The 15321-nt window shown below is 38.5% G+C and overlaps 1 protein-coding gene across 2 annotated transcripts; it reads left to right on the forward strand.

Annotated features, from left to right (window-relative positions):
• The first annotated feature begins 583 nt into the window (after positions 1-583).
• arrb2a (arrestin, beta 2a) lies at positions 584-14930 on the forward strand. 2 transcript variants are annotated; one of them, XM_046860560.1, is made up of 16 exons: positions 584-752; positions 2468-2498; positions 3323-3383; positions 3469-3513; positions 3609-3805; positions 6175-6234; positions 6356-6423; positions 6619-6754; positions 10428-10512; positions 10594-10666; positions 10753-10890; positions 10998-11081; positions 11686-11709; positions 11917-11993; positions 12708-12762; positions 13601-14930. In XM_046860560.1, exons 1-16 carry the CDS (start codon positions 730-732, stop codon positions 13689-13691), a joined length of 1248 nt encoding a protein of 415 aa, XP_046716516.1. In that variant the 5' UTR covers positions 584-729; the 3' UTR covers positions 13692-14930. The 2 variants fall into 2 exon arrangements, with proteins under 2 accessions (XP_046716516.1, XP_046716517.1); XM_046860561.1 differs by lacking the exon at positions 11686-11709.
• Positions 14931-15321: the final 391 nt, after the last annotated feature.

A 15321-nucleotide genomic window follows, 5' to 3' on the forward strand; every position in this document is an offset into this window, starting at 1 on the left:
TTGTTTATTGAGATATTTAATATTGTAATAAAATTATAATAAAAAAAAATCACACACCCATGGACTCACTATGAGAACTCCTTTTAGATATACTTCCCAACCAAATGTTTGTGAACACCAGGTGATGATGGCCGTATGTACATTTGAATGTTGGATCTCAAATTAGATTTGTCATTTGTCATCAATCAGCCACAAGAGTAAACGTGAGATCAGGGACTGATGCTGGGTGAGGAGGCCTGGTTTGAAGCTGATCCCTGAGGTTTTTTCGGGTTGAGCTCAGGGCTCTATGTGAGCTCTGTGCAGGACTTTTGAAATCTTTGAGGAGCTTGTTTTGTGCATTATAAAGTATGTTTGTTCCAATGTGGTTCATGTTCCAGCCTACAAATCCAGAGTGTACAATTTTATGCCAATTTATTGCAGTTATTGTCAAATTGACAAACACACATTTAGCTTCCTGTATACATTCTTACACAATGAAATACAGTATTTTGATCAGGTCTAGCTGTTGTACCTTTTTTGAATTTTGATCATTTTATTATGAAAGAGAGCTGTGGGCTTTGGTGGCCAACATAACCGCACTTCCGGTTGCTCATTGCTGCTGCCGCTGCCTCTCTTCCCGTTGTTATGTTCGTAACGCAGCTGCACTCACACTAACCTTCGATGTGTTTTAATACACGGAACCACTTTCATTGATTCAATAAACACCGAAAATCCGATTCTCCCTGGATTATGGGGGACAAAGCCGGCACCCGGTGAGATTTGTTTTTAACCCCGCTTTCATTCACATCTCTAGCTGCATTGTTTTTTTTTTCCTTCTTCTCCAGGAGCCCCCTGGTTAGCAGTGGACCTAGCTAACGGCGGAAGAACACAACACAAACAACACCCACGACAAACGCAGCTCCTCTGTCGCGCAACAATCACTGTAGTCACTGTAGTTAAACGACTAGTGTGCAATGTATTTATTTATTTATAATGTGCGGCTATAAAGGATTTAAATCGCAAATAATACGAGTTTTAACAGTGATCATGGTCTGGGGGAGGATGGGGGTGGCCTGTTTTTGCTGAATATCTGCAATAACAACGATTTAATATGTATCTTACAGTTAGCTATGTCTGGAAAAGAGCATGGGTTATAAGGCCAGATTGTAGCAGCATGATGATGATGATGATGATGATGATGATATTGATGATATTATTGATGAAGGAAAAGGAGATGGAGATGGCTAGTCACACTCACTTCCCTTCCCTTCCCTGGTCCACCATTATTCACATTGAACAATGCACAGATCCCTGATGGAGAATGACTAGCTTGACCTCCTTACCTCAATTTAAAGTTTTCCCCTTACTGTTTTAATTAAGTTTTTATTTAGAAGACGTTTCCCTCCATCCTAATTTGTCGTTTCTTTAAATTAAATAAATATCTTGAATTGAAATACGTCATCGATTTGCAACTAACATTGAATGAGAACTTCTGAGGACTTTGGAGTAATTGTTCTCACATTGTATATGTTTGTGTAATAAGAGGAAACTACATAAAAAGGTATAATGTGTGAGAGAATGGAGCACTGATTTGCCTTATTAAAGCAGTAGTGTCAAACGTAATCATAGACGGGCCTAAAATTAAATTCTATGTCTAAGTTGAGGGACAAACACTTTCAAGACTTCATAAACAATAAGAGATAGGATACAAACCGAAGTGCGGAAAAATAAAAAGTAAGCGGTTCATTCTGTTGTTATAAACACATTTGCCCGAGTGAGATGCTTGGCATCATTTTTTGGCTGTCAGTTAATTTATGTTTAGGGTTTGGTTATAGAGTAAAGGTGGCGATGCCTGTGTTTTCATTTGTTCATCTTCATATTAGTAAAATATTGCTTACACATATTTGTACTTCCAAACATGCGATAAGGCACCATCTCAGGGATAAAGCATAGAAACTGTGCAAGCGCTTAGAGTCAAACTTTGCCAGTTATAATAGAAATGTGATTATACCCCACCGGTTAAATAAAATGGCCTTGAGTTTGACATGTGTGATTTAAAGTCTAGTTCTCTTTTTTTTTTTTTTTTTTTTGCACATTCAAAAGCAAAGCACACTTATACTAGTACTTTTGCTTGAGTCATATTAAAGTAGGGGATTTGTTCTTTTACTCAATAGGTAGTACCTTTGTGGTTAAGGCATTGAATTTTGGATCTGAAGGTCATGAGTTTGAATCCAAGCCACAACAAGCTAGCACTCCTGGGCCCGTGAGCAAGGCCCTTAACCCCTTCCCCGCTAATTTTTATAGATGAGATAAATGGACGTTGCTCTGGATAAGGACTTCTGCTAAAAACCATCAAATGCCACCAAGAGAGCAAAGAGACCAGTGGGAGATGACAGAGAATGTTATTCTCCACTGGTCTCTGCTCTCTTGGTTCACGTTTAATAATCTGTTATGTTTGTATTTTCAACACCATCTTTTCTCTGTCTAGGGTATTCAAGAAGTCCAGTCCGAATTGCAAGGTAAGTGTATGTATAGCCCCCAGGTCATTCCCTTGTCTAGCTTTCAGGTCCTGGTGAAAGAGTTGATGCTATAGAAAATGTTAGTAGTAATGCTGCTGTTATAGAAAATAGAAAATCAACACCATTTGGCCAGGTTCAAGAGTTCAAGAGTACAGTGCTCAGGTTTAAAAAGAGAACTAAAAATCGTCGTTAGTCTTGATGTTTTTATTTTGTTGTTTTTTTTTTTAGACGCAGAAGATTTTCAGTTCCAATTTGGATTCAGATTTTTTTTTTATGGAAATTCTCTTGTGCTTCGACAATGTGCATTTGGGATTGTTTATTGTCTGTACCGTTTCTCCTAAATCTACTGATGATTGCTCCATTGGTGACTTGTTCTAGTTTGCACCATCTATTTTACAAAGGGTTTCATTCTCGGCTTGCATGGCCAGCAGCTCTGTCATTTTGGACTCGCTCTCACTTCCACATGTTTTCTCTTGCAATGCTTTTTACTGATTCTCGTTTTGTTTCTCTTGTCGTCACCGTGCTTCAGTGTGCGTCACTGTAACCGTATTAGCCTTTGTACACACAAATTGAACCATGACTTGTCTAGAATTCTGTCTGGGTGTTTCTGGGAATGTATATGCTGTATCAGTGTTCCTGCAGATTTTAACTATGGCTTCACACTCATTCCCTTTACAGATAATTGCAATTATAATTTGTATAATTCCCGTGTAATCGCACATATAAAAATATAGATTATTAATTCTAAAATCATTAAGACTAGACAGTACTTTTTGTTTAGTTTTTTTTTTAGTTTTTTTAATCACTTGCTCTCCCTATTTTAGATTACAGTATACTTGGGGAAAAGGGATTTCGTGGATCATTTAGATCAGGTCGATCTTGTGGGTAAGTTGACACCGCGTCTGGAATTCCACCAGAATTTGCATTCGGATCTACTGGTTACTGATCTACCTGATTACTTTTCTTACAGATGGAGTCATACTGGTAGATCCGGAATATTTAAAAGACAGAAAAGGTAAAAGGGCACATTAGATTGAGTTCAGTTTGATGATTCCTGAAAGAAGAGCACGACTGCATTCACATCTGCATACACATTTTTTCTACCCCCAGTATTTGTGACATTAACCTGTGCCTTCCGTTATGGACGGGAGGACCTGGACGTTCTTGGACTTTCCTTCCGAAAAGACCTTTACATATCCACGTTTCAAGCTTTCCCACCTATTGCAGAAGAGCACAAGCCTAACAGTCGACTTCAGGAAAGACTTCTGAAGAAATTGGGCCAGCAAGCGCATCCTTTTCACTTTACTGTAAGTGATGAGAATCTGTTATTTCTGGTAACATACTGTGGGGTCCAAATGTCTGAAAGTAAAAATTTTTGTTTTGCATTCTTTTCTAATCGAATGCAGCAAGTTTAATTGAAAAGTTTATGAAAAAGTAGAATTTTTGAAATACTTACATGGATTTTAGAGATTCCTGTTTTTTGGTATGTTTTTCTTTTTCCTTTAATGACAGTGTGCACTTGAGCATTCGTGGATTTGAAAAATTTGTACAAAACCTTAATATCTGTTTTATGTCAAATCTATTTGTGTCATCTAAGCGCATGCTTCAGTAGAAGAGATTAGACAGTTTGGAATATTTGACCTTACAAAGCAGTTAACAAGCTCATCACGCATGCTTACATTTAATTGGGATTAGAAATAGTGCAGCATTTTGAATTTAATTATCAAATATTCAAGGTAATAACGGTTGATTTATTGGAACATGAGGAAAAAATATATCCCTGTATCTTAGTCTTAATCTTATCTTAGACTTTTGGACCTCGAGTTTTAGACAGATGTGAAGAAGTGCTTAAGAATGCTTTCAAAAATATATATTTTAATTGATGAATTTGATTAATTTACAAAATGCAAATTAAGCAAAGAGAAGCAAAAATCAAATCAGATTAATATTTGGTGTGACCAGCATTTGGCGTTCAATTCTTACACATGCACAAAGTCAGGGATTTTGTAGGATCCAAATCAGGTGTATGATTAACCAGTTCTACCAAGCAGGTGCTAATAATCAATTTCATATATAGATTGAACACAATCACTAACAAAAACAGCTGTGCAGGAGGTTTCAAACTGGGAGGGGGAACAGCCAAACTCTTTTTAGAAGATTTAATGTCAGGTCATACGTTATGGCAAGAGCACAGCAACAAGACAGTAAATACTGCATCAACGAGGCCTCTCCCAGGCAAATATTTCAAGATGTGCTGTTCAAGCGATCTTGAAGAAGCACAAAGAAACTTAACACAATTTAATGCAGCAGATAAGACACATCATGCTTAGTTCCCTTCGATATCGAAAAAGCTGTCCAGCAACGCTATCGGCAAGGAACTGGTTTGAACCAGTGGGACCCGGATACACCCATGTACTGTCTATAGAAGTCTGGCCAGATGTGGTCTTTATGGAAGAATTGCTGCTAAAAAGCCATACAAAGCCACACGTGGTCATATGTTTGGTGTGTGCTTTTTGAGTATCGCATTCCACAATTAGTCCCAACTTGCTCTTATAATCCCCTCCACTTTTCTGGGAAGATGTTCCACTAGATTTTGGACTGTGCTTGTGGAGATTTGTGCTCATTCAGATGCAAGGTCTTAGTAAAGTCAGATACTGAGCCTGTGGTATAGTCAGGGTTCCAGTTCATCCCAAAGGTGTTCAATAGGGTTCAGAGCTCTATAGCAGAAGATCTTTCACTCCAACCCATGCAAAGCATATCTTCATATCTTCTTCAAGTTTGCCTTGTGCATATTGCCATGCTGGAAAAGGTTTGGGTCTTCTAGTTCAAGTGAAGGGAAAGTTTCATGCTAAACATCCAAAGGCATCCTATACATTTGTGTGCCTTCAGCTTTCCAATAACAGTTTGGGAAAGAACCACATATAGCTAGGAAGGTCCTGTGTCCTAATATATTTCTCCATTTAGTGTATCTTCAGCATAGAGACCAACAAGGAGTCCTGGAAGTAATAGTTTTGGCCTCCACAGAGTCCTGATCTCAACATTATTGAGTCTGTTTGGGATTATACGAAGAGACCCAAGGATTTTAAGCAGCTCCATCCACAGAAGATCTGTGCATAGTTCCCCCAGATGTTTGGAACAACCTGTCAAGTTTCTTCAAAAACTGTAGGCAACTGTACCTCGAAGAATTGATGCTGTTTTGCAGGCAAAGTGTGGTCACACTAAATATTGATTTAATTTAAATTTCTCTTCTTAATTTACTTTCCATTTCACACTTTTATAAGCATTCTTTTATATTTCAGATCAATAATAATAATGATTATTGTTGCATGTGAAATAACTGTATAACTCATCATTACTATAAATGTGTGGTAATAGATGTGTCATTGTAGTCTGACTTTTGGCCATTTGTTTTACTGCTGCAACACATTTTATATAATATATTTCAATCATATTGGAAATGTATTAATTGTACAGCAGCTATACTTCCTATATAATATATAGCTTAATATGCATATTTTATTTAACATTTCTTACATATTATTTGACTTTCATTTTTAATGTTTCTGTAAGCAACTGCAACCCAAATATTTCCCTGTGGGATCAATAAAGTATTCTGATGATTTGGTTCTGATATATTTAGAATACAGGGTTCATGTTTAATGTGGGTCTGTTTTAGATCCCTCAAAACTTGCCCTGTTCAGTGACCCTGCAGCCCGGGCCTGAGGACACTGGAAAGGTAATCCCAAACACCCAAATCAGTATATGAACAGACTTTCTGTGCTTCTTTGCCGTAATTGCTATTTTTTTCTTTTTTTTTTCGCCACTCGCTCATTAACTTTTCTCTTTGTGTTTCACAGGCCTGTGGGGTAGATTACGAGATCAGAGCTTTCTGTGCCAGGTCTGTGGAGGAGAAGATTCATAAACGGTAAACCAGTTGAGCTTTCTCTTTCATGACACAGCACTTTATGTGCCTGCATAAATTTAGTTATATTGGCCTATCGGCACGGGTGATTTAACGGCAAAAATTCTAAGTATGCTGTTGTATTTGGTGATTTTTTTATTCAAATGTTTTATGGTGTGTGTGTGCGTGTGTGTGTGTGCATTTGCTTGAATGTTACAGAAATTCGGTCCGATTAGTGATCCGTAAAGTGCAGTATGCCCCCGAGAAGCCTGGTCCACAGCCGATGGTGGAGACGACACGGAGTTTCCTGATGTCTGATCGCTCTCTGCATTTAGAGGCATCTCTAGATAAAGAGGTGACTACTATAGTGCCCAATTATAACAAAAGCTGTTTGTTGAATGGTAATGAAGATATGATTTTGAAGGTCTATATTCTCTGGTTAGAAAAAAAATGCCCTGGCAAGTTTTGGGCTGCATTTATTTAGATAGGATTTAAGGCTGTGTCCTGTAGAGTGTCCAGTAGTATACCTAAGTTATGATCACACCAATAGTAACCATATAGTATGATCAGTGGTGGACAGTAACAACGTAAATGTAGTACTTTTTTTCAAGTATCTGTACTTTGCTGAAGTATTACCATTTGGGGAGACTTTTCAAAGTCAAATATATTTTTACTCAACTACATTTGCAGTATCAGTCGTTCCTTTTTATTTATTTATCTTCTTCTTCTTTTGGCTGCTCCCATTAGAGGACGCTACAGCGGATCATCCGTCTCCATACAACTCTCTTCTCTACATCTGACTCTTTCAAACCAACTACACATCGATAAACCTTCTCCTTGGCCTTCCTCTTTTCTATCTTCCTGCCGGCTCCATTCTCAGCATTCTTCTACCGATATACCCCATGTCCCTCCTCTGCAAATGTCCAAACCATCTCAATCGGGCCTCTATCACTTTGTCCCCAAAACGTCCTACATGCGCTGTCCTTCTTATAGACTCGTTTCTAATCCTGTCCATTCTCGTTACTCCCAAATGAAAACCTCAACATCTTCAGCTCTGCTACTCCCAGCTTCACCTCCTGTCTTTTAGTCAGTGTTACTGTCTCTAAACCATACAACATCGCAGGTCTCACCACAGTCCTATAAACTTTTCCTTTCACTCTTGCAGAAACCCTTCTAATCACAAATCACTCCTGCTATCACTTTTCTCCACCCACTCCACCCTGCCTGCACTCTTTTCTTCACTTCTCTAACACATTTTCCATTACTTTGCACTGTTGATCCCAGGAAACTAAACTCGACCCTCTTCTCCACCTCTTCTTCCTGCAACCGCACCACTCCACTGTCCTCCCTCTCATTCACACACATGTGCTCTGTCTTACTCCTACTGACTTTCATTCCCCTTCTGTTAAGTGCTACCTCCACCTCTCCAGGCTCTTCTCAACCTGCTCCCTACTCTTACAACAATTAACAATATTATCTGCAAACATCATAGTCCATGGAGACTTCTGTCTGACTTCGTCTCTTTTATCACTTCTGCAGTAGTTGCCCCCCTCATCCAGCACTTTCTCAACACCACCGAGCCCCTGTCTGACTTCTCACCTTTTCTTCTTCTTTATCTCCATAGCTATCCTACAGACCACCATCCAATGCTGTCTAACTACACTGTCCCCTGCCAACACCTTACAGTCTCCAATCTCCTTCAGGTTGCTTCTCCTGCATAGAACATAGTCCACCGTGTGCACCTTCCACTTTTATACGTCACCCAATGCTCTTCCTTCTTCTTTTTAAAATAAGTATTCACCACTGCTATTTCCATCCATTTAGCAAAATCTACCACCATCTGCCCTTCCACATTCCTCTCCCTAAGAGCATACCTACCCATCACCTCCTCATCACCTCTGTTCCCTTCACCAACATGGTCATTAAAGTCTGCCTCAATCAACAATCTTTTTTTCCTAGGTTCATTCTTAACCACATCTAACTCACTCCAGAATATTTATTTTTCCTCCATCCCACAATTGCAGAGCATAAGCACTGATGACATTTATTATCACCCCTTCAAATTCCAGCTTAACAGCTTAACGTTCATCACCCAAAATCATCAGAAACTCTCTTCACCTCCACTACACTCTTACTGTACTCTTCCTTCAGAATCACCACTACACCATTTCTTTTTCCATCCACGCCATGATAGATCAGTTCAAACCCACCTCCAATGTTTCTGGCCTTACTCCCTTTCCACTTGGTCTCCTGAACACACAACATATCTACCTTTCTCTTCTCCATCATATCAGCTAACTCTCTCCTTTTACCAGTTATAGTAACAACATTTAAAGTACCAAACCCCAACCTCCACTCTCATACACTTTTCCTTTCCCTGCTGTCTCTGTAGACGTCTTTTCCTCTACTTCTCCTCCCTCTGCCAACAGCATCCCAATTTCCACCGGTACCCTGTTGGCTAACGATACCTGTGGTGGTCGTTGGTAACCCGGGCCTCAACCGATCTGAAATTAAAGTCTGCTACGTGATCCGCATAATTGATTTGGCACAAGTTTTATGCTGGATGCCCTTCCTAACGCAACCCTCCCCATTTATCAGGGCTTGGGACCGAAACTAAGAGTGCACTGGCTTGTGCAACACTAATGGCTGGGTTCGAGTGGACAAAACTTGACTGGTCAAGCAGGCAGCAAGCAACCAATCAGGGTAGAGCGCGCACTCCGTTTGTAACTAGTTTTGATTGGTGCTTGGTGGTGTCTAATTATCACCAACATACATTTTAGTGTCAGTTGAAACAGCAAGCAGAACATTTTGAGAGTAACAAATGACTGATAAATGAATAAATTATAAGTAAATGATGAGAACTTCCACAACAGCCTTATTTGCAGGATTTTTTCGAAATAGTTGAAAAAAAAGGTTTTTGGGCTCATGGGATTTTTAATAGATATCAGTCAGAATTTAACTAATACCATTCTATTAATAGATTGGTGTGTTAACAGAGTCTTTCCACATAAACTATGTTAAAGAGTCTTGTGACAACAATAAGAAGAAGAACATTAAAGGAGACATAATAAATCATAGTACTTTGGATACTTAAGTACATTTGAAGGCAAATACTTTTGTACTTTTACCCAAGTGAAAGTTTAAAGGGAGCACTTTTACTGGAGTAATACTTTACCTAGTGTATCTCTACGTTTATTCAAGTACATTGTTTGTGTACTTTGTCCACCACTGAATGATTTTATTGAGCACAGCAGTTATTGAGTAGAAGGTGAAAGTGCAAATCTTTTTAACAAGAGCTTTCTTTTACCCGATTAGCTCATTCTGTAAGATCATAAACAACAAATTAGTTGTTGAAATATAAGTTCTGGTCAAATGTAGGTACATTTCCTCAAGTCTGTTGACATTTTTGGGCTGTTAGGAGCAGATCGCTCACTAATTCCTGGTATTTAGCTGAAGTATAGAGTAGATAACACAACTGTAACAGCTGGTCAATTTCAGTGTTTTGTTTATGGCCTATTTTAAGTTCTGATTTTCCTCTCCTCTGTGTCTAGTCTATGTATTTTGTTTACCATCTTGTCCAAAAAGTTCAGCATGATCCAGACACAAATGAGCTAGGGGATAAAAAGAGACACAAAAGGCAAATCCGAAGGTTTTAATAAGTAATTTTTGGTCCACATAAGTATATAATACCCCACATATAACCTGAAGCACCTCCTGTTAGTGACTCACATTCTCTTGTGCAACAATTTCACACTTGAAAGTTGAAGACAAACACCACAATGAAGATAAATTGGCAGACTATTATCTATCATCCACTAGCTTCCTACCAAATTGTTCTTTTTTTTCCCACTATAGTTTCCACTACAGAGCAATTTGCCAGGAAGCTGGTGAGTGTAAATACAACCTGTTTAGCAAGAAAAAGGAATCGGCCACGTTCACTCTCGCATCTTTTACACACTTCCTCGCTGTCTTGATTTGCTTCTGCTGCCAGTCATCACATAATTTCTTTTTTGTACTCTTTGGTACAGTTGTATTATCACGGGGAGCCCATCAGCGTGAACGTTCATGTCACCAACAACTCAACCAAGACGGTCAAACGAGTCAAAATATCAGGCAAGACGTGTCCCTTACTATGAATTTTGTGTTTTTAATCTTGTTGAAACAGTTGCAGATAACTTCTCCGTCTTTCCACAGTGCGGCAGTACGCTGACATCTGTCTTTTTAGCACAGCGCAGTACAAATGTCCAGTGGCTCAGCTTGAAGCAGAGTGAGCAACAGCTTTCGTCATTGTATATTCAGTAGAACGCACTACACTGAACGCATCTGTATTAATCTCGATTTCAACCGTTACAGCGACCAGGTATCGTCCAGCTCCACATTCTGCAAGGTGTATACCCTCACACCGACCTTGAACAACAACCGGGAGAAGCGAGGGCTGGCTCTGGATGGCAAGCTTAAACACGAAGATACCAACCTGGCTTCCAGCACCATGTCAGTATAAAGTGTGTGTGTATATATATTGCATTTATATTGTCTACTGAATGACCGAGCGGGTTAATTTTTTTCTCTCTTTTCTCCCCCCTTTCTACTCTGTGCAGTGTTAAAGATGGATGTAATAAGGAGGTACTCGGAGTTCTGGTGTCGTATCGGGTGAAAGTTAAGCTGGTCGTCTCCCGTGGAGGGTGAGTCAGAGGTCTCTCAAGAACAGAACCTGTCTTCAATATGTAGTTATATTGTACCAGGGTGCATTTGTAGTCTGGCACTTATTCTCTCCACGGGCTGTAGCTATTATTTGAACTATTACAATTGATACGTGAAAGGGCCTCGGTAAGGTATGCTTTATAAAAATCTATATTTGAGATTAAGAGCTCACAGCTTTGTTCTTCTGTAGAGCAGCTTTCTTTCTGTATTGAAGCGTTCTCCCTGTACCGCGGTTAGATTTAAATGACTATATATGAGTACTGATGATGGCTGTAAACTTCCTAGGGTTATAATCGCCACATTTCCGCTGTTGGAACATTCGGTTTGCTAAAAGGCAACCCTCAGATAATCATGTACTGTTACTATTCTCTTCGTGAGTAAATTTATTTTTCCCCTAAAGAATTTTACACGTGAGCGCATATGTTCCAGCAGCGGGTTGACTGCTGATGCTCACCCTTAACCTTTTGCTTTCATTGAGTCATTTGTGTTTTTCACATCATTCCGTTCTCTGCTGGTGTTTCATCTTATTCTCTTTGTATCTGTTTCCCTCCATCTGTCTGTTAACCCCCTCCTGCGTTGCATCAGACTTTTAAGCAGCTTACTGGAGAGGTAAATATACACTGTGCATTACTGTGGCTTCATGATTTGCCTGCCCAGGTTTGCAGTGAAGCTTGCTCTTTCTCTTTCTGCTACCCATCTGTTTACTCTTGTGAAATAACCGAACACCTACATTTACAGAATGCCTGTGCTTTTATTGCAGTCAAATCGAATCGAATCTTACACGCAGTATAACCATCGTGTCCTTTTCTCCCACAGAGACGTCTCAGTCGAGCTGCCGTTTGTCTTAATGCACCCCAAACCCATAGATGTTCCCACTTCTCGGCCAGCCTCAGGTACTGCGCACTCGTTATGCAGCAATCATTCATCGTAACAGTAGCTGCTTGGGCTTATTCGTGAAAACTGAGTAGGATAATGGTGTCCTGGTGTGTAATTACAGTATAATGTGATGCAGAGAAATGTAATCTGTTAACATTGTATGGTATGAATTATGGATGAAAAGTGGCCTTTTTTGTATAAGCATGTGAAAACCAACAAAGGATAAGAATACTAATATTAGCAAGTATGTTTAAAAACGTATAAGCTACACTAGACGATAATCAACTGCATTATCTAAAAGTGCACGGTATGTAAATTCCTGTCTCAACAACTCAGATCAACAAGCAATTTGGCAAAATCTCAGCTGTTGGCTGGGAAATCCTGTTCGGGAGTGGGGTTGTTGATTGAAGAATGATCCAGGACAGGGGGGAAAAAATCAATCAAGTCTGTTTTTATATCTTCATGTCAATTAGGATTGTACAAATCTCGTCATGTGGTCCAAGTGTATCCAAAAAATTGAATATAGCAAGAGCTGATTTGATAATACAATATTTATCTATTTTATTTATATTTGAATATTTATATCATTTATTTAAAGTGAATAATTAGCAATTGTATATTAAAATTTGGAAAGCAAGGCTCATTTAGTGGCAGGTAGAACTCTGTTATAACTATATTTCTGATTCTGTGCAGTGTCATGATTAATATCCATTTTATTATTTCTTTTAAAGCTGTGCCAGACGCAGACCCTCCAATCGACACCAACCTCATAGAGTTTGACACAAAGTAAGTTCAACTTATTCATACATGTAGTCCCCAACTTACGATGGAGATGCGTTGCAGTGACTCTATCATAACTTTAAAAAAAAAATCTAAATCGAGACATGGCCTAGCCTGCCCAGAAATTTTAAAGAATGCTGATCATTATAGGTAAGTGGACTGGAATACGTTCATTATTGAACACATTTTGGTACATCAGTTCACAATACAGAGCAATTAACAGTTCTGTAATGTATAAACTATACAGTGTATGTATGTGTATATATATATATATATATATATATATATATATATATATATATATATATATATATATATATATATATATATATATATATATATATATATATATGTGTATGTACGTTGCAGTCTGTGTGTGGACGGCGGAGATGGACGGGTTGTTTCAGTGTCTGGGACGCAAAAAAAAGGAGAGAGTTCGCCTGCCATGCGAAACTGTCAATTATTTTTCCAATTTTTCGTATTGCTATCGTCATCGTAAAATCAAAAAATCGCAAGTGTAACCATCGTAACTCTGGGACTACCTGTATTACAACATTAAAAAAAAACATCAAATAGTTAAACTAATCAAATGTACCATTTTTAGGGAGAATTTTTATTTTCAGTAGCAGGATTGGGTATGAAAAGACTTTTTTTAAATGTTTTGGGCATTCAGTTAAAAATTACTTTTTTTTATTTCAATTTTTTTAATTGGACATTTCCTTGGTTTAAACATTTAAAACGTTTTCCATGTGCAACATTCCAACTTTTTAGAAATTGGGATTGTATATATTTTAAAGCCAGTTGTTTTACCTGGAGTGTCCTTTGTGTCTTTCCCATCCAATAGTAGCTTCACCCAGGACGATGACCTGGTGTTTGAAGATTTTGCTCGTCTGCGGTTAAAAGGAACCACTGAAGATAAGGATGAGGACTGCTGAGCCTTCTTTCCTCCTGCTTGTTCTTATCCACCCCGCGACCCCCTCCCACCCCCGACTCGGCCCAGAAACTCACAGCATGAAGAATAATCATCAACTAATTTACTCAAACAGAACAATTTTTCATAACGAATCTCCTTCCTAGTCGTTTTATCATCCCTTTGATAATGCAGTGTTTTGCCCACATTTTTCATCAATTGAGAAACGGTGCTGTAAAAGAGCATTAAAAAAAGGAAGACAGAGAATTAATAAATGCATGGGATTCTTGTGCTAAGTGTCAATGTAGGAAACCTAGGTGCTGCAGTGGCCGATGTCACAGACTACTATGTCAGTTTATAAGGCAGAGTCAGAGAAAGTCTCCGTCATTGAAGTTATCATCGGTAAAACCACTTTATTAGCATCTTTAACCGTACCATGAAGTCCTTCACAACAAATATAAATTGTGAGAGAATGGTCAAAAGGAAATGTCCTTTTGTTGGAGATGTTCAAGATTCTTGTATTTGGCTGCAGAATGTGCTGACTCAGAAAAGCAATCTCTTTATCCTCTTTAGCCTAATGTGGCATCTAGGTGTTCCTACATTGTACCAACCATGATGCAAGCTAAAATATGAAGAAAAAAAGACTGGAAAGGAAATTGTAAGACCTTTTTTTTTTGTTGTTGTTCTGTGATCTCTTCAAGTTGAACTGGCTTTTTAGCTTAATTTTCACAATGTGTTGTGACGTTCGTAAACGAGTATTAATAATCTTAATTATTATGAGTTATAACTCAAACCTGATAAAGAAATCACTGTATTGGGGAATCCTGGGGGAAGAATTATCTCTCAGTCACAGCCTAATGTTTTACAAAGAGCTCATTCATTAACAGTTAAGCAGTTGAACATGGTTAATACTAATAGGATGTGTGTGGTCCATGGCATACTATGTCCAACCCTCAGGTACACTGGCTCATTCCTTCTTCATTCACAGTGACAGGATCGGTGCTGATATGAAGTGTGCTTCAGTCGCTCTGTAATGGCTGCCTGCACACCGGAAAGGCGTTTACATTCAACATGCGGCATCTTCATGTGTAAATGAACATTTTGGTGGAAAAACAATTCATATCTCAGATGGAAGAAAAACGGAAGTGCAAGTATCTTATGTTACTTATACAAGTTAATAACTGTGACGTCGTTGTTTTCCATTTACTTTTTTATTTTATTTCAGAATTTATTTAATTTTTTTAATAAAACCTAAAATGCCAAACGTCTTTATTCTTTGACCCAAATATACGAACACTATCCACTTTAATAGGTACACCTGTACAGCTATCTGTGCAATTATCCAATCAGCCAATCATGAGGCAGGAACACAATATATTAATTTATATTGATTAATATGAAAAATCAGAATTTGGAAAAGTGATTGGTGACTTAAACTGGCATGGCTGTAGGTGTCAGATGGGCTGATTGAGCATTTCAGAAGCTACTGATATGGGATTTTCCTATAGTCTCCAGTTTACACAAAATTGTGCATGGTGCAAAAAATAAAAAACTGAGTGATGATATAAATCACCTAATATATTTCCAGTTAATTGTCCAGTTTAGATAAATCTTCCCAGATCCTTGTTCCTGGCTGAACCCTATATCTGTAGCTT

The sequence above is a fragment of the Silurus meridionalis genome, chromosome 11 (genome assembly GCF_014805685.1).
Source record: "Silurus meridionalis isolate SWU-2019-XX chromosome 11, ASM1480568v1, whole genome shotgun sequence".
In the NCBI taxonomy this organism is placed as follows: domain Eukaryota; kingdom Metazoa; phylum Chordata; class Actinopteri; order Siluriformes; family Siluridae; genus Silurus; species Silurus meridionalis.